This window comes from Convolutriloba macropyga, chromosome 2 (genome assembly GCF_964194025.1).
Source record: "Convolutriloba macropyga chromosome 2, txConMacr16.3, whole genome shotgun sequence".
NCBI lineage: Eukaryota > Metazoa > Xenacoelomorpha > Acoela > Convolutidae > Convolutriloba > Convolutriloba macropyga.
Genome location: NC_134469.1, coordinates 79,738,381 through 79,758,575, shown reverse-complemented (window position 1 = coordinate 79,758,575; position 20,195 = coordinate 79,738,381). Strand labels below are relative to the sequence as shown.

General features: G+C 37.1%; 3 protein-coding genes across 5 annotated transcripts in view; 1 reads left to right on the top strand and 2 right to left on the bottom strand.

Annotated features, from left to right (window-relative positions):
* LOC142334762 (uncharacterized) overlaps positions 1–20,195 on the bottom strand; it is a 603,346-nt gene that overhangs the window by 239,676 nt on the left and 343,475 nt on the right. The gene's annotated exons all lie outside the window — the stretch shown is intronic.
* Positions 1–20,195, top strand: part of LOC142334758 (echinoderm microtubule-associated protein-like 2) — a 173,032-nt gene that overhangs the window by 65,789 nt on the left and 87,048 nt on the right. The window lies entirely within an intron of this gene.
* On the bottom strand, positions 9,361–12,122 carry LOC142334756 (uncharacterized). Its single transcript, XM_075383030.1, has 2 exons — positions 11,768–12,122; positions 9,361–10,442 (listed from the first exon to the last, which is right to left on the bottom strand). The coding sequence occupies exons 1-2, from the start codon at positions 11,996–11,998 to the stop codon at positions 9,489–9,491; spliced, it is 1,185 nt and encodes a 394-aa protein (XP_075239145.1). The 5' UTR covers positions 11,999–12,122; the 3' UTR covers positions 9,361–9,488.

Here is a 20,195-nt window from a genome sequence, read left to right as displayed (position 1 = left end):
GTTTTTGTTTCCAAACTGTTGCGTATTTCAGCGTGCCCTTCTAAACTCGTCAATACTCAGTAGCTTTAAACTCCTTGGCTCGAACACCCTCATTTGCATATCTACAAACCTTGGTGCCACTTATAAAATTTTGGAATCTTACCGATTTCGGCACAAAAAAACTTTAAAGCTCAAGAATGTCTAACTTTCCATAACAATCAAGAATTTTATATTTGAAGCGAAACAGATTACCAATAAATTTATTAGTTTAAAACTAAAATAAGCCAATCTTCATCTGTTCATAAAAACGCCATTATGGAAACGAAATCAAGAAATGATTAGATCGTTAAAGGATTGAAACCACGCTCTATTAAGAACGAGAGAAAAGGTATTTTTTGTTCCTCAGAGTTTTCTTTTAACAAAGTACACAGGGAGTTCACTAGGTCACCAATGACCACTGTAGGGCAATCCAACCGCAATTTGTTATAATTAACGGTCAAGGAAGTTGGGTAGCCTGTGTAGAGAAAACTCCTAAGTTAATGTGGCTCGGGTGTCGCAATATAAGTTTGCTTTGAATTATTTTGATTTCCATAAAATTTTCCTATTTTTCATTGAGCTTCTAAAAAACTTCAAAGAACTCCCTCAAAGTTTGATAATTTTTTTGGATAAGCATTTTAACATGAAGCCCTGATGGGTACGTTGAAATCATCTTTTTGGAAACTCGAAGAAAATTGGTCGGGAGTTTGAAAACTTATGGAAACCCAAAGAATCTAAATGAAATTACATTGCCACGTCCGAGCTACAATAACTCAAGCGTTTTCTCTGATGAGGCTGCTCAATTTCCTTGAGCCTTTATTTTAACAGATTGCGTTCAAATCACCCTGCAGCAGTCATTAGACACCTACTAGACAACTCCCTGTGTAGTTTGTTAAGTGAAAACTTTGACGGGCCAGAGTTTGTTTTCATTGTTTTCGTTCTCTTCAGCGCAACAAAAAACGCAACGATGACTAGAAAAACGGAACAATGGCGAGGATGCCTCAATGATCATTGTTAGTGCCATGAGAAAATCAAAGCAACCATAACCTAGGAGTTCTTGAGATTTTTTGAGATTCCCCAGTATCCATGACTGACAATTTAATTAGCTTAGTATTCGTCAGTCAACAGTCGCATAGTCGGCTCCCTGTGTACTTTGTGGGAAAAAATCAATTTGACAGAAAATAATCTTTTACTTTTCTTATTAGCGTGTGATTTGCGTCATTTTATGGTCTAAATGTTTCTTGATTTTGTTTCAATAATGAGGGTTTTTGGAACAGTAAGGCTGGAATTTGTTCATTAGTTGTTTCTTTTTTTCATTTGTATAATTTTTAGCACCATATTTAAAGTTTATAATAGTGTAGAAATGCAAGACATTTTTTAGTTTTAAAAAATTAGTGTGCCGAATTTTGTGTTTTGTAAGATGGCTAGGTTTAAAAAATGGTGCTGAGGTTTGTAGATGCTCAAACAAAAGGGTTTGAGCCAAGGAGTCAAACAAAAGCAAATGAGCAAGTAAGCGAACGCACGTTTCTGAGTGAATAATTGCGCTCATTAGCTGAAGTCTACTGCTTCTAACAACAGAGGTTATGTTAATGAGTAGGTTTAACAATCAAAGAATATGAGACCTTATTTTGAAAACTATCTCAGCTGACGTGCCGACCAAAATAAAACAATAGCGTACAAAAGTCATTTTTCCTTTCGTGCTCAGTTTTCAATTGGAAGACATCATCATAATTTGATCATTAAGGGAACCGAACCACGCGCTAATAAGAAAGAGAAAGTGCATTTTCAGTTAGTTCAAGTTTTCATTTAACATGGAGCCGACTATGCACACAGGGAGCCGATTATGTACACAGGGCGCACACAAGGAGCCGACTATGTGACTCATGACTACTCTAGGGTAATTTATCCGCAAGTTGTTTAAATTAGCGATCAAGGAACTGGGTAGCTTCAAAAAAATTTCTAAGTTTTGGTGACTCGGAAAAAGCAATGTAAATCTGCTTTGGATTTCCATAAAATATAAAAAATCCTGGATCAATTTTCTTTGAAATACTGAACAATTTTCAATTTACCTCTTAGGGCTTGATAGTAATTTGTTAACGCGAGTGCCTGGAAGTTTTTCAAGCTAAATAGAAAACGCCGGGAGTTAAGAAACTTTATGGTAATCATAAGATTACAATGCAGACTTACATCCGAGCCACCATATTTTTTTCAAACTGCTCAGTTTCCATGAACGTCTATTTAAACAGCTGTGGTCAGATCACCCTATATTAGTCATTAGTCACCTCGTTTACTCGCTGTGTATTTTGTTAAATGGAAACTCTGAAGGACCAAAAATGCAATGTTTTTAATATAAAAATAATAAATTGTTTCCATCAGTCAATAAGTAGCTTTTCACAATTACTTGTACAAATACAATCACATATTTGACTGTGGGAGAGCACTATTGGGCCGATGGCCCGTTCTCAAGTGTCTCGTTCAGTTTATCTGGATGAAAGTGATTCAAAATGAAGAAAGAAAAAAAAGAGGAAGCACTATTTTTGAAGGTAGCATTAAACCTAGTGAAAACATTATTCTGGTTATGGAACGCCTTTGAGTTGTGATATTAAAACTCATACAACAGTCTGACTATGTCCTCATTACCCAAAATATAATTATCTAGAAATTGATGACAGAAATTTTTTGTTTCGGCAGTAGACATGTTTTCAATCTTTTCTATTATTTCATCATCGTAACCTAGAAGCATTCTTAAGACTCGCCTTATCCTAACTATTATTGAAAAACTGTGAAATAGATTTTTACCTTGAGTTATTTTGTTTTTAATCAACCGCTTTCTTTTTTTAAGGAAATTTTGCATTGAGAAACCCTTTGAAATTGGTGAAATATTACATTGTCCCCTTATGTTTTTTAGTGTCTGCTTAAGAACCTCATAAGCATGTAACTCCGAGGCTAAATAGATCCTATGTTTTACTCTTTCTTCGTAAGTGCTTTCAAACTTTTTTCGATGAAAAATTAGCCGCACGATGCGTTTGATAACTTTGTCTATTTCCCTAATAGTTGTGATTGTTGTTGACCCGTATATCAGGACTCCGTATTGTACTATTGGCTGTATGTATGATTTAAACGCTTTTATCATCTGTGATTCTCTCAGAACATTTCTTAGTTTGTAAAAGATAGAACAATTCGACAAAAGTTTTGTGACCACATGCTTTGAGTGCTTTGTGAAACGTAGATCGTTATCTATCGTGATGCCCAGGTATTTGAAACTTTGTTTTTCTTCAATTTTAGTGTTTTTTATAAATGTTCTTGACACAACATTTTTTTGATTTTTCTTTACAAAAAGCATGCTTTTTGTTTTTTCCTTGTTCAGTGTTAGTTTATTTTTTATGAGCCAATCATTGACGTTATCTAGTGCTCTGTCGTGATCATCGTCAATTTTCGATGCTGAACTTCTGCTCTTCACAACAGTGTCATCGGCGTATAAAATAAAATTTGATTTTTTCTGGGACAAACTTAAGTCATTCATGTAGATAATAAACAACAGTGGGCCAATAATTGATCCCTGTGGCACGCCTAGTTCTATAAGATTCAGTATGGACTTTTTATCTCCAATTAAAGTATATTGCGTTCGTTTGGACAAATATGATTTTAAAATGTTGTATATTGGACCACGCAGACCATATCTATAACACTTTTGCAGTAAAATCTTGTGATCGACAGTATCAAAAATCAAAAGCTTTCCTTAAGTCTAGAAAGGTGCATTTGGTTTTTTCACTGTTGTTGTGGAGATTTGATCTTATTTCCTCTATTAAGGTTGCAATGGCATCGACTGTGTTCTTCCCGTGCCTGAAGCCAAATTGTGAATCTGAGAGAATTTCGAAAACGTTTAGGTAGTTTTCAATTCGATCAAATATAATCCGCTCAAAGACTTTCCCTATAATTGGTAGCAACGAGATGGGCCTGAAATTTGATGGGTCATCTTTATTTCCATTTTTGAAGAATGGTATAACTTTTGCTATTTTCAAACTCTCTGGGTATTGTCCAAGTTCTATGCATCTGTTAAACAAGAGTTGTAAAGGAGCTGTTAAGCAGTCAGAAACTTTTTTAATGAAAAACTAGTTCAAGTTATAGCAATCAAGACTAAATTTGTTTTTACAGTTGTTGATAGCGTACATTACGTCATTTGCAGATATCCATTTTAGAAACATACTTTGACTCGGGTTTTCTATCGTAACGGCACTTCTTGTTAAAAATTCTGCATTCAATTTTTTCCCAATGTTTGCGAAGAACTCATTGAACTCATCTACTTTATTTTGCGAGCAGACAACTTTAGAGGACTCTGAATTGCCGGCTAATGATCTGTAAAGCTCAAAAAAAGATTTTTTGTTTTTAACCAAATCGGTTTTAAGTAGATTTTGATGAAAAGTTCGTTTTTTAGATCTGATGAGAGATTTAAGGTTTTTACAAGTTTTTTGAAAATTTTCGTGAATTTGTGGACTTCCAGTTGTATCTACCAGTTTCTTAAGACTAAGTTTTTTCGTCGCTAAGTTTTTAACCTCATTATCAATCCAATTTTTGTTCTTTTTTTGTGTACGATATTTTTCAGGAAGGTGACTGTTTAATGCTTCTGTGAGCAATTCGTGAAGTTTTTTGAAGGCTCTGTCAATTTGTAAGAGCTCTAAACTACTTCTGTGGACCTGAAATTGATACCTGAGATCCTTTTCGAGTCTTTTTTTTGTAATTGGATTATCTAGGTTATGCCAATTGCGGCTTTTTAGAGCTTTAAAATACTTTTCTGGACTGCCATCGAGGTCAAAAGAACCTTCTACCGTGTGATGATCTGTTATGGCGTACCTCTGCCATTTGATACCCTCGTTGGGTCGTTATTGCTTGATATACTGAGACCGTTTCCGGCTAAAAGGCTTTTTAAGCTTTCAGCTTTTTTGCTGTTCACTAAAAAATTCACATTAAAATCCCCACATAGTACGTGTTTTGTTTCTGGGTCAACCATTAGGCTGTCGAGATACCTTTCAACCGTCAAGAAATTGGCTTCATTAGTGCAATTTGGTGGCATGTAAATACATGAGAACCAGATTTCTTCTTTTATGGTTTTGATGGCAACTGTTAGTAGTTGAACGGAATTCGTTTCTAATTTTTTAACTATCTGACAATTTATGTTATTTTTCAAGAAGAATGCAACACCTCCACCTCTTTTTTTTACGATTGCTGGATATAATTGTTTGATAACCATTCAAAGAAAAACAGTTATTGTTATAGCTAGGATTTAACCAAGTCTCAGTAAGGCAAACTACTTCAGGTTCCTGAGACATGCTATTAATGTAAACTTCAAACTCGTCTAGGTTCTTAGATACGGATCGAATGTTTTGAAGAACAAATTGGAACTGTACGGGATTACAGATTTTTTTTATTTGTCATTGTTGACGTAGAGACACTTTTCGTTATCAATTCCCTGCCATTTCAGTCTGTTTTTTTTTCTTGTATAAAACTATCAACTATTTTGATATAACAGTGCTTAATTGTTTTTTTTTTGATTTGTTGCTTGCGGAAATCACCAGCAACAAATCAAAACATTCTGTTTCATTGCTCTCCTACGCCCTGTCTTCATGGTTGCGTGAATCACAACCGACAGGCCGCCGCCTGCGGAAATCACAGGCAGAGGGCTGAAACAATTTTTAAGGATTTTTAGTTGAAATTGAGGTTATCTTATACATAAATAAGCTGAATTTATGAAATTTAAAAAAAAATAAAAAAAAAAATAAAAAAAAACTTAAGAAATGAGCAAAAAAGGATTAAAAAACATGATCAAAACGTTACGCACCTAAACCTGGCGATAAGTTTCTACCCTAAATCTTGAGTTGTGCTCATATTATACACATTAAAGAAACCAAACAAAAATAATTGAGTTATGTTTTAGCTTTTTATTACAGTTACTGAGTTTGTGAGATTCCGTTTGTTCTATTCCTTTTGGATATTAAGTCGTTTGTATGCAGGTGAGTTGATTACATCGTCAGTAGAAGATATTTCGAAATGTTTTTTTCGTTTTATAGCATTGATTGAGTCCAAATCTTCTATCTCGTTAATTTTAACGAATTTTGCCTTTTCTCTACCATTTTCGACTAAAACCGAGACTGCACAGTTGTGTGTTGCAGTAATCATGTTTCGTTTGTTTGCTTCGTTTTTGATCTGAGCTTCATATTCTGGTAGGGGCTCGTTTAGATAGATGAATTTGTTGTTTATCCTGTTTTTTGTTTTTCTCAGTCGTTTTCTTTTTTCATAGACACTTTGTTTGTCGGCAAAATAAATAAATTTGCATATTACTGTTGGCAGTTGAAACTCGTTTCCGGAATTGGGAATAATGTGACACGCTTTGATACTGTCCTCAGTAGTTTCGACCCCCAAGAATTTCTCAAAAAATTTTAAAGTTTCGTGCGTTACATTACAAACTTGTCGAGCATCGAAGGGGGGATTAACGATTAGTAACGAGTCCTTTCGCGTGTATCTCTCTTGCGCTCTTAGGCGATCATTTATATTTTTTTGCTTTGCTTTTAGTTCCCTAATTTCTTCGTCCTGTGAGTTATTTTTTGCTTTCAAGAGTTCGATTTCTTTTTTCAATACACTTACTTCTGTGTCTTGAATAGTACTCACGACAACCTCTGAAGCTATGGGTTTGGACGTTGATGATGATGATGTGGCCTCCATCTCCATTGCCGAGTGATAACAATAGAAAAAAAAATTAATAAAGTAAAAAGCAAATTAAATCAAAGATAACACTCAAATTGGAATCTTGTGCGATAAGACTGCAACAGCAAAGAAAGATTGTTCTTTTCAAGCGAACATTTAGAGTTTTAAAGTTTTCTCACAACGTTTCACTCAAGGTCAACCGACTGCTCTTCCAATTTGATTCGAATTTGTTTTTATTAGGGCAAATAAAAAGGCAATGATGACCAGAAACGCCGAGCCATGAGGAGAATGTTTCATGCTCATTGTTGAAGTCATAACGAAACCAAAGCAACCACAACCTAGGAGTTTTGCTGTTGAGGCTACCGAGTTTTCATGAACGTTATTTTAAGCAGTTTGTGGTCAGATCACCCTACAGTAGTCATTAGTCAGCTAGTCAATTCTGACGGACTAAAAAAAGGCTTGTTTTGTTTATTTGGCGTGTTTTGGTGCGTTCAATGGTCCAATTGTTTCTTTTTTTTAATAATAGCTTTTTTATGATTAAAAGTCTAATTTTTTTCATTTGTAATGTTTTTGCTCCATATATAAAGCTAACGATTAAGATATCCCTTTATTATTTTGTAGTTTGCCGAGAATGGTAAGAGGTTCGTGGTGGTGCTGAGGTTCGTAGATTGTCAAGCGAGATGGTTCAAGCCAAAGCTTCAAAACCTATTCAGTACAGGAGCAGACTCACATTTTTGACCAACTGATGGCGCTTATTAGTTAGAATGTACAGCATCTATATTTGTGTACAATGATTGATCTGATATAACAATCGTAGATTATGAGATTTCTTTTCGAAAATTATTTCTCTTGGCCAACAAGCGAAAACATTAACGGACAAAAATCACGTTTTTTGTGCACTATTCAATATAGTTTGTCCCATAAAGTTGAAATAAGCGAACGTTCGAAAAACGCCATAAACATGCAATTGAGCATCAATGTGCTCATTTGAATGTCAACGTTTTCTCCATTAAGTTTTCATTCATCAATTTTTTTCTACATGTTTTAGATTTGAACTTTGACCTTTGAACTCTAATCTGTGGTTTTTGAAACGTTCGCTTATTTCAACTTTATGGGACACGCTATAGAAAGCATAACCAAATTAGGTCATTATAGAAAGTCCCATAAAGTTGCAACGCAAGCGAACGTTCGAAAAGGTCGGGGCATGCAAATGGACAGTGTTTTGCTAGATATCTGCATGTTCTAAATTTGAACTTTGACCTTTGAAACGTTCGATAGCGTTGCAACTTTATGGGACTGACTATAAAGCAACCACGCGCTAATAAGAAAAATGCATTTTCAGTCCGAGTTTCCATTTAAAGTTCACAGAGAGTAGACTAGGTTACTAATGACTACTTTAGGGTGCTAGGGTGCTCTGACCTCAAGTTGTTTTGATAGACGTTCATCGAAACTGTTCCATCACAGGAAAAAACTGTTGTGGTGGTTCAGGGGTGGCAGTGGAAGCAGACTATTACGTTGCCCGCAAACACTGCTATTGAAGCGCAGCTGCCAATCAATTTTAAAATGTTTGCCGTTTTTCCACCTGCTGGCCTTTTGTTTTCCGCCATTTTCTTACAGTCCAAAGTATTACGATTGGTTTTGGTGCTATGTCTTTTCAAAATTCAAAGTATTTGGAATGTATTGGTGTGCTCTCATGTTCTTAAGATCTGGCCATGTTTTTTCCTCACTCTCACGTCATGTTCATGATAATTTTAACATCAGGCTGAATAGTGGAAGGGTAAAATAGTGGGAATATTTTGATTATTGTCATATTGCCATTTTTAACCCTTGAACGTAATCGAACCAAAATCAATCGATTTTAAATGCTCTCCCTGATAATTTTTGTCTGAATGCCATTAAAACACTTATAACTACGTTATAATCAGTAGTTATAATCAATGCACAACTTTACATGTTTACACTCCTCTCACATTTTTACATGTTTACGCTCCTCTCGCAGTTATAGGTCAAATTTTTTAACTCAGAAGTGATTAAATTGTTTTCATGCCGCCCTCCCATCGATCAGTTTGAGGTTTCAATTGTCCAAAGTTGCCAATTGAAGTCTTCATACTATCTCTCAGACCCCAAAACACCGAATATTTACTGCGGTTGCTCTGCAGGGGGTCAATGGTATCTAAGTTTAGCTTTAGTTGGGGTTGGTTAGCATCCACTGGTGATCATCCAATTGTGACCATGCAAGCTTGGTCCGTTTCTCAGAAAAACTTTCTCCTTGAAATTGATGGTGTATGTGCCATATAAAATTCAAATGTACTCAAACTTCAGTCAAACCGATTACACTAACTGACCTAGACTTGTGCACTGCCTCATTAATGTCAAGTGTTAATCACAGTTGAGACAAAATAAGGTAATTTCATTGGTCGAGTATACCATTTATTGCACGATCATGGTTTTTTCATGGGTCCAGGCCTAAGCTAGGGTTTTTGTCAGCTAGGGTTATAGCTAGGGTTAGCTATAGAAATCAATGTGGCTTCACTAACAGCTACTTTTTCAGTTTCCACACTTGACGGTCGGAGGATTGGAATTGCATTTGTGCGGCGGGGCGGGGGGGGGGGATTTCGTGTCCAGCCAGTGTTAGTCATTTTCGAATAAAACAGGCAATGGTACTTGAATTACAAAAATTTACAAAAATTATAAAAACAATTCTAAATTGAATAATCGAAAACAATGGTCTTCAGAAACTGACTTCGGTCCGTCCAGCAAATATCTGGAAAATTTTACGCTTTGGAGCTGCCTTCTTCAATTGATTGCAATGAACAAGTTCGACTGGGGTTCGGAGAAGCAGTTGACGATCCGAAAGACAGCGCTCGGGTTCTGCCGGGTTCACAGTCGTCGCAGCAACGAGTGCAACGCCTGTTGTTGCCTGATCTCGCACCATAGCTTGCTTCCAGATCTTCGTGACTTCGACGTCTTTCCTCGGAAGGGTTTTCGTCGTTACCGGAGCCTGCCGAGCCAGAGGTTGACAAAGATCGAGCTCCACTCAATATTGGTGTCAGCATATTCGGAACCCCCGTCAACTCGTTTGTAGTTTCTCCACATGTAATACTTGCTCCACAATTGACGTTGCCCGCTGAGTAATCTTCGCAATTGTTGACCTCGTACCCGGGAGGGGGAGAATATTTCGGGGGCTGGTCTTCCGAATTTCTCCGTTGGCTTGCAATTCCAGTGGGCACGGCGTAATCTCTGCGGGACATGGGGTGGTTGATGAGTGCCATACTGGACGCGTACCTCTCTGCTTCCATCAAGTTACCTTCTGATCGTTCTTCGTCTTCGGAACTTTCGTTGACACGATGTTGACTCTGGCTGCTCACCTCATGACGTGCATTCTCGGTTTGAAGAGCTGCTTGTCTTGCAACTGGATCAACATAGCTCGGAAGTTGGATAAACATTTTGATTCCTTTGTTGTCATATTCCTGGAATTGACTGATCTTTCCATCACCAGTTGCGATGTTGATCACACGCACATCTGGATCTCGACACGCACCTGGACAGGTACTGGTTCTGCGGTTGTTCGACTGTTGAGTTGAGTTAGTTGGCTGTTGGGTTGACCTGGCTGATCTCTGCGTGAACAACTTCCAGCAGGCGAAGCAGAGACAGAGACTCAGTATTGCGAAGAAACTGGCACAAACGACGATAGCTGTTAATTCTTTCACGTGTTCGTTGTTCTGTTCCTAAAAACAACAAAAACTAACTCAATTAGAGGTGCATTATGCTTTAACCCAGTAATTTATCTGAGGTTGGGGGGTTGACATTCATTCAAAAAGAGCAAAAATTGGTTTTCCGCACTTCCTGTCTCGGCATGCTTAAATTTACTGCTGTATAAATTTGAACATTGATTGGTCAAGTATAACTTATAGTCTGTCCAATGAAGTTCGAACATTCAAAATGCCAAAACATGCGAAACATGCTAAACACGCAAACTTCTCACCACCCCTCCCCCCTCCCCCACCTCGCCTTATCAGAGGCTGCTGGGTTGGTCTGGACCATTGGAGTCGGAAGACAACTCCCGCAGCTTAATCCGTGGTCACGTTATATACTAACCGATTTCGAAAAAACCCACAATATATAGTCTGCCCCATAAAGTTGAAATAAGCGAACGTCCGAAAACGTCAAAAACAGGCAAGTGAGCATCAAATTGGTCATTTGAATGTCAACGTTTTTTCCATTAAGCTTCTATTCATCAATTTTTTCTACATGTTTAAAACTTGAACTTTGACCTTTGAACTCCAACCTGTGGCTTTTGAAACGTTCGCTTATTTCAACTTTGTGGGACACGCTAAAAAAACCCACCGAAAAATGAACACCTCCAAAATTTCTCCCATGTTACATTAAAAGAGCAGCGAATTTAGCATATTTGACATGCTTCGGAGCTCATGCACTAGGGAATCGAAACGGAACTATCTCAACCGGACATATTACAGTTAGTCCCATAAAGTTGCAACGCAAGCAAACGTTCGAAAAACTCCCGACGTGCAAATGAACAACGAAGTACAGACCTCTGCACGTTTCAAATTTGAACTTCGACCTTTGAACCGTTCGATAGCGTTCCAGCTTTGCGGGAATGACTATACCCAACAGTTAAATGTTAATAAATGTTAATGTTTATTTCCGTGGGGTTTTTCGTGATGTGTAGCGTGTCCCATAAAGTTGCAATAACCGAATGTTTCAAAAACACTCCATAATGCTCAATTGCATGTTTTGGCGTTTTCGGTCAATTCAACTTTATGGGACAGACTATAGTTTATAATAAGGCAATTGAATCTATCAAAATACCCCCCCCCCCGTTTTCGGTCAATTTAACTTTATGGGACAGACTATAGTATATAATAAGGCAATTGAATCTATCACAAAAACCCTACAAAAATACCCCCCCCCCCCTCCCCCCCGGGAAATAAACATTAACATTTGGGTACTAACATATAACTTTTGGGTATAGTCAGTCCAGTCTCACAGAGCGGCAACGGTATCGACTGCTTATTATATACATTTGAATTACCTTGTATGCTTCATAATCACAACACGTCTTGGTTGATTCACAGCAATAATAGAACTCAGTATCAGTTGGGCAGTTGCTGTTAGAGTCACAGCTCTTAGAAGTCTGCAAATATTCCTCCTTGTGACAACACACCCCCTCATCGTAACAGCAGAACTTCCCCCTTTTGTTCTCGCTACAGTCTAAGGGTCCCGAACAAACGTGGTTAAAATACCGCGGCAGTAAAAAGTTCATAGTTTCGGTTGAGCAGAAAATTTACTGCGACGATTTTAAAATTTAGACTGATAAATTGTAAGAAACGCGTGGCGAGGCTAACGGTGAAATGAACAATTGTTTTCTGGACGTTGTATAGACCTTTGGGGGAGTTTATTTTTGAAGGTCACTATTGAACTCGTGGATAATTAACTATAATTATCAACTCGTGGATACAGTCTGTCCCATAGAAAGTTAAAATAGCCGATCGCTCGAAAAACGCCAAAAACAAGCGATTCAGCATGCAAATGAGCAACGTCGACATTGTTTTTTGAAACGTCAATTATAGTCTGCCCCATAAAGTTGAAATAAGCGAACGTTCGAAAAACGCCAAAAACGTGCAAATGAGCATCAATGTGCTCATTTGAATGTCAACGTTTTGTCCAATAAGCTTCTATTCATCATTTTTTCTACATGTTTTAAATTTGAACTTTGACCTTTGAATCTTTCAACTTTATGGGACACGCTATATTTCAACATTGTATAGCGTGTCCCATAAAGTTGAAATGAGCGAACATTTCAAAAGCCTCAGGTTAGAGTTCAGAGGTCAAAGTTCATATTTATAGTCTGTCCCATAAAGTTGAAATAAGCGAACGTTCGAAAAACGCCAAAAACGTGCAATTGAGCATCAATGTTCTCATTTGAATGTCAACGTTTTCTCCATTAAGTTTTCATTCATCAATTTTTTTCTACATGTTTTAGATTTGAACTTTGACCTTTGAACTCTAATCTGTGGCTTTTGAAACGTTCGCTTATTTCAACTTTATGGAACACGCTATAAAACATGTAGGAAAAAATTAATGAATGAAAACTTAATGGAGAAAACGTTGAGCACATTGATGCTCAATTGCACGTTTTTGGCGTTTTCGAACGCTTGCTTATTTCAACTTTATGGGACAGACCACATATAGTCAGTCCCATAAAGTTGCAACGCTATCGAACGTCTCAAAGATCAACGTTCACATTTAAAACATGCAGAGATGAGTAAATCCCTAACAACAGACTACATGCATTTGAAAGAACAGTTTTACTGAACATACGAATGACGGAAACTTATTGCTTGATTGATTGATTGAATGAATGATTGATTGAATTTTTGACCAATCGATATATTAGTTAGTCGTGCGAATTGAAATAAAAAAATTACATACACAACATATAATTGTCAAAAAGACGAAAAAACAGTTTTTTTTGCGCTCTACAACTAAGTCTTTGCCCTGAGAATCAACAAATTCCACACCTATTGCTTTTGCGCTTCTCCAGAGATTTAAAAAGATTACAAAGTAAAAGACCATTCCTTTAGGAAGATCGACCACGTACAAATCGCGGCTCGTCAGAAGTTTAGTATCATTATGCTCATGTTATTGTGAGTCATTTTGTTTTATAACGAAATTGGCCCGCAAGATACTCCGTTGAGCTTTCTCAATTGGGAGCAAGATAGTTTTTGCTGTTGCATCATAATTCATTAGACTATGTAATTTTTGGTTGTGCAATGGTTTTGTTGAATAGAAGAAGAATATAACAAATTATTTTCTAATGGTAAAAAACTTTCAATTAGATTGAAAGTTCTGTATAATGATATCCTTGCTTTTTCTCCAAAATTTTATGTTCAAGCTTGTCAAAAGTTCTCCGGATCTTTGTGCCTTAATAATTCAGTGCTGAAACTTTGTATTCCACTTGTCAATCGTCAGGCAAGTACTGTATCAGGATATCCTAAGAGTATATTGCTAGCTCATTATGTGAAGTCTAATCGCATAGATACCTTTTTTCTGAAAATAGACTGAGTTTTCTTGGTTTTGATTCCCATGATGTTCATAGCAAAATTATGATAAATTTGAAAATTTTGAAAACCTGAAAATTTTGACGATTCATTTTTTGATCATAACGATGACTTACAATCTTAAAGCATTGTATGAAACGTATTGAGATTTTAAAAAAATAACCTCTAAAACAAAAAAATACACACCGAAACCAAAAAACACACCGAGTGCCTGCAACCTGACAGACTTGGACCGAAATTGCAGATTTTTATGATTTTTATTTCAGATTGTAATATAATTTTGCATGAATGTATTAGTTTTAGCTCCGACGAAAACAGACAGACCTCGGGCGACTATTTACAATTGGAATACGACGTTTCGGGGAGGTCATATCACTGAGGGGAGGGGGCATGAAGCATGAAGCATAAAGCATGAAGGGGGAACATGACGCGAAAAATAAAATCATTTCGAATCTGTTCTTTTCTGCCCAACTCCCATCACCGGGTGTGCTTATGCCCCTCTTAAGCCGGGTGTTGCGTAATCCTTTACTATGTCAAAATAGCACGTGCCCCTGGTGGGCGTTAAAGTTATATACCCACTAAGTTTGGTTGGGGGAGCATAGTAAACCCACCAAGTGGTCCCATACTCCTTACCCTTTGGCCACATTGAGTTTGCACTGCTTGCCTTTCGTAAAAGCAAAAGCTTTGTATCATACTAGATCCATTAACTTGTTTGTGAAGTTTAAACGGTTGTTAACGCAGGAGCATTAACAAGTATGATCCATCAAGCTATCGACGAATAAACGATATCTGTCTACACGATCTTGGTGTTTGATTTTTTTTCGTGAAAAAGCGAAGTAATATTCCTTTCAGTTAACCATAAACAGAGTTTTACTTTCACTATTCTTACCCTTTATTATTCATGTCACTGACTGAGGTGTGGAGCCCATGGTGGTAATTTTGGTGGAGGTGGGGGCCGATGGTGGCACTTTTGGTAGAGATGGGGGGGGGCGATGGTGGTACTTTTGTTGGTGGTGGGGGGCCGATGGTGGTACTTTTGTTGGTGGTGGGGGGCCGATGGTGGTAATTTTGGTGGAGTTGGGGGGACGGTGGTGGTACTTGTTGTAGTGCTGGGGGTGGGGTGGGTTATTTTTGGTGGTGGTGGGGGGGTTGATTTTCTTACTGGTTGTTTTTTTTTCAAACTGTTGCTGCATACTTTCATTGCTGCCGTTTTGAATTAGTTCTTGTCTCTTCGAAATCCTTATAGCTTTTAAATGATGTCAAAAGTGATTAACGAGCCCTTCTTCTTATATCTCAATCCATAGTGAACAACCTGCGGATTCCATCGTTGTTGGACCAGTCGACGGCTGCGCTAATGTTTCCTTTGGTCTGATTATGGCTGCGTTTGCATTCAAAGCGACGTCAGAAAGAAAATGAGATCATAGTGGGAATGCCAGTCATACGGAAATACTCTCGCTATGACCACGAGAGCATTTTTCTCAAGGTCAGATGGAACTGTGAACACTGGAACTGCCCACTGGAACCAGCCCACTGGATCTCAAAGAACCCTGGAGTCCACTGGAACTGTACAGAAAGCCTGGATCTCAAAGGACACTGGAGTCCTGGTGTAGATTTCCTCCATTGAACTCAAACTCTTCCATTGTAGAAATCATCATGAGGCATGATATTTTCAGTATTCAAGACTAAATCAACTATTATGCTTTTTTGCAAGCTGTGCTTATTGCCGGTTTTTTCACTATTCAGGTCTATTTCACTCTGATATGAGCGCAGATCAGAGAGTGAACAGTCTGAAAATCAATTTTGGCCAGCCTTCGCTTTGAAAAAGTTTGAAAAATCAATTCTGCCTTTACTCTGTGCAGTCTTTGGCATGTTTTGTCTGAATAGAGGTGCTAAAAAGTGGAATGATCAGAATATGATCAAAGTAAAAACACAGACTGAGAAATGCTATGATTCAGCGCTTAGTTACTATGTTGCTATGATCCGGGTTCTTAATTTAAAAAAAGGATGCACTGCCGGATCCTTCCTTGTTAATTCCATTTTTTTGTGGTCAGTCATTTTTGCTATCGCATGATTGCAGCTTCTTTTAGATCGAAAACCAAATTGGTTTGTCGAAAAATTCTATTTGTGGATAAAAAACTTGTACATTTTTTATCATGAAAAAGTTTTGCCATTTAAAGACGACTACGATGATAGTTCTTGGTAAAATCTTGTTGCAATTTTTATACAACTGTATGAATTTGCTTTCTTAAAAAATTCCGGGAAGGTTGTTTACTAATACATATATGTTCAATTTTACTTAAACTTGGCTTGCCAATACGTGAAGAGAGTTAGTTTTTTTATTTTGTTTCTAAAATCTGAAGGAACTGAATTTCGTTTGATGACAAGATATTGGAGACTAGTTGTAATCTCATCAATCTTTGTCTCACTCTACTCGTTTTTTTTTGCTGTCAACGAGGGAACGTTTGAGGAAAGATCTTGACCAATGTTTGCAAAATTTTTATTCTTTTCGGATCGAGGTATCCGTGACCTTTTTAGTTTCTGATTGATCAGTGTTTGTTGAGGGGTTAGAGCCTAACTCCTTGAAGTTTTGTTCTTCACATTTCTCTACACATTTCTACGCATTTCTTTCAAATCTTTACATTTCCGCATGATTCTTTTGATTTCATTCAAAATAGTTGTGTCGATTTATGACGATTGAGGAATTCTGTATCTAATTTGTGAATAAAGAATTGCGTTTTGATATTCATTTTTAAATTTTGTTTGCCATCCAGGGTAACTGATATTTTCCTTGGAAAGATTTTTTGGTGGCGAACGTGTCAAACAGAAATTTATGCTTCTGATAACGCTTTTTGTATATCTATCGATGTCTGTATTTTCGTAGGTATCGCGCCAGTTTTGGTCCTGAAGGAGTAAAAAGTGCAGCCTATTGTTTTTCTTTATTCTTTATGAGTGGGATTTCGAAGTTGATTATTTCCATTCTCTGAATTCTTTTTTATCTATAATCAGTCACTAATGAATCAGCTTCAAGAGCGTAGTGATCGGTGATAGTTATTTTTGAAAATTTTTGAGTCAATAAAATCTGTCGAGATTATCTAGTCTATGCGCGTTGCTGAACTACTCGTTACACGTGATCGGAAATTTGTATGTTGAAACCATAAGCTGCAAGGAGATTTAATCTAGTCAGAATTGTCACTCAGTGTTTTTATATTGAAGTCACCCATGATAATGCAATTCTTTTTTTGATCTCGATAAATTAAAAAATATTTCCTTCAAACCAATAAACGCACAACCAATTGGCTGACACTTACTTGTTGTGAGTTAGTGAATCGTTTTACTTGAGCCCAGAATTCAATTAAATGGACTGAACAAGTTAGCTTTTCTTCCACTTGTATTTCCATTTCTTTCAAAGATTTTAATCAACGTATATTCAAACCAAAAAACAGTCAAAGAAGAACTTTGTTGGTTCTCAGTAGAGTATATACATTCATTTATAGTGTTGATAAAAATACAACGAACTTTGTCATACGGGATGGATATTATCCTCAGAATATCCATCACCGTATTCTAGTTCAACTTATTTTATTTACACCATTTGAAGGGCACATGCTTTCATGTAGTTATTCACACTTCTTTCAGTTCAGTTTGATGATTGATCAGGATTCAGACAGGAAACTCTCTGCTCACTCATGTACACAAATTCAACTTCCTATATTTTGCATGATTAACTTTTGATCTTATGTAACTTCCTTATTAATCTTAATTTGTTTGAATCCTGTTTCCTTCCTCCCATTTGCACAGCTGCAATTCAGTTTGTAATCTAACGTTAGTCGATCGCTCTTAAAATTAGATAGCTCAACTTAAGCTGAGCCATTCGTATTGCGAATTCTAAATTCATAATTAAAAATTCAAATTAATAGAAAGTAAGCAGGCGAACGCGGCGCAACTGCCTTCGCAAGTTCAACCAAGACGCATTCACTACTCAATTGATTTGTCGGAAAGTAATTTAGTACAACAAGCAGTCAGCAGTCGACTATAGAAAACTCCTCTTCAAACTGACGCATTCTGGGAGAAACCGACGGTCACACCACCACTTCCGTAGGACAAGTGGACGCAATAATGGAAATTGGCACTGTTGGCGAGAGAACGAATTCAGGTAGAAACTTTGATAAACGGACAACCTCCAGCAGTAACATATCCACCTGAACCGACATATAAAGAGCCTGTGGAGAATCATACGAAAGCAACTGAAAGTGACCGAAAAGTCCCCAACCAGCAATTAAAGGTAAATTGGCAAAGCCGATGCAAAAAGATCGACGAAAATGGTAATTTGTGCGAGGATAAACCATGGGGTATTTGCGAAAAAAAAGCTGCTTCTTTATTTTAATTATGTATCAGGAGAGAACGTCGTCGAATCTTTAAGAGTAAAGAACCCCACTTCCAATTTGAGAAAAAGCCATTCAAGGAACTTTGGCAAGCGATGGACGACTCATTCACTAAAATTAGGAATATCACCTACGATCGTTTTGTCTCTTTTTTCATCCAAACAACAAAAAGGTGAATCAGTAGAAAGTTTTTATAGGCGCTTAATCGAACAGGCACAAAACTGTAGTCTAGGAGACGAGGAAACTACTTCAATTAGAGATGCATTCATACTCAATATGCAGGACCCCGACATCCAAAGAGAATAGTTGAAAAAAAACCGTCGCTCCTTCATAAACCCTTGAGGTGGCAATAAACAGGGAAAAAGCAGCGCAAAACCAACAGAAAATAAACCAACAAAACTCAAATATCACCGCCCATTTAGTTAATGCTGAAAAACAACAGTTTTCAAGGCCGCAATTGCAACGCGAATTCCCAACCAGCTCGTAAGGACTTCACTCGATACCCAACTATTCCCCAGAACTATCACTACACTAGCATTTGCACTAATTGCGGCCAACGCTGGAGCCATAGCCATTGTCAAATTTGCTCTGCAAATGGAAAAAGTGTAACAATTGTGGTATTACCGGGCATTTTGCAAGGAAATGTAGAAAGCCGAAAAAGTTGCAGACACAAACATCAAAACCCCAAAAAACGTATGTTAATCAGATCGATAAAACTGCCAAAGAATGAGATGATGAGGAATCTGTCAATTACCAAAACAAGCTATCAACAATGCTATGATCAATTCTACGACTCCAACTACGATAGCAACTCGGACAACTATGTAGCCGCCATCTCTTGTGACTCGGCCAACCCACTCGACCCCTCAAAACCAAAACTAAAATATTAATTGTCCAGGCCAACGCAATGATTGATTCAGATAGTGTTGCCAGCTTCATCATTAGGACGCTAAAACAAGACAAAGACCTGAAACCTTTTCGAATGAACCAATGAAAGTGCTTGGACAACTCGCGACCATGGTAACATACAATGACTGGACTTGCAAAGAGGCTTGTTTAACAGTTGTTGTGGAGGATGGACATAAGCTAATCATTAGAAGAGATCTCTTTAACAGCCTTGGCCTGGCAGTGGTTCAGCAACAAGCAAAAAGTGGTAAATGTGTTAACAATAATAATTCTGCATGTAAAATTAAAGAGTCAGTCGCGTCTCAATTTCCACATCTCGTTTTAAGAAAGGGCCTCTCAAAGACACATGTAGTAAAATGAAAGTTTGATCAAATGTTCACAGCAAAGCACCAAAAAAGTCGATGCGTTCTAATTAATCTAAAACCTAGAGTCATGGCCGAATTCGATCGATTACAGAAAAAAGGACACATTGAAACATTATCTAGCTGCTCTGATGAACATTTCATATCCCCCATAGTAACTACAGTAAAGAAAAATCAATCCAGAAAGTTAGTAATAGATTCCAAAGTTTTAAATAAAGCAATACACAAAAATAAATATCAAATGCCCAACATCGAAATGTTAAAAGATTCAATTTCAAAACATCTCACAAACACTCAAAATGATCAACAGGCATATTTTTTAACAATAGATCTCAAATATGCCTATAGTCAACTCAAATAACACAAAGACACTGCAAAACATTGTAATTTCAATACTGTTTGTGGAGAATCCGCTGGTACTTATATATTTTAATCAGGATCCTATGGCCTCACTGACATGCCAGCAGAATTCCAAAAAAGCTGTGGATTATGAAATTGTAGGTATTCAAAACACTTATTGTTTCCTTGACGATAATATCATTCTTAGCACGGGGTCTGAATCTGATCATGTTATTTATGTCACCAAATGCCTCAAAAAATTGGACGAAGATAATTAAATAATTAATCTTCAAAAATGCCACTTCGCAAAAACAGAAATTGAATGGCTTGGGTACAAATTTAAAAAAATTAGTATATCACCACTCGAAAACAAAACGGCAGCTGTATTTGCAATACCACCACCATCAAAA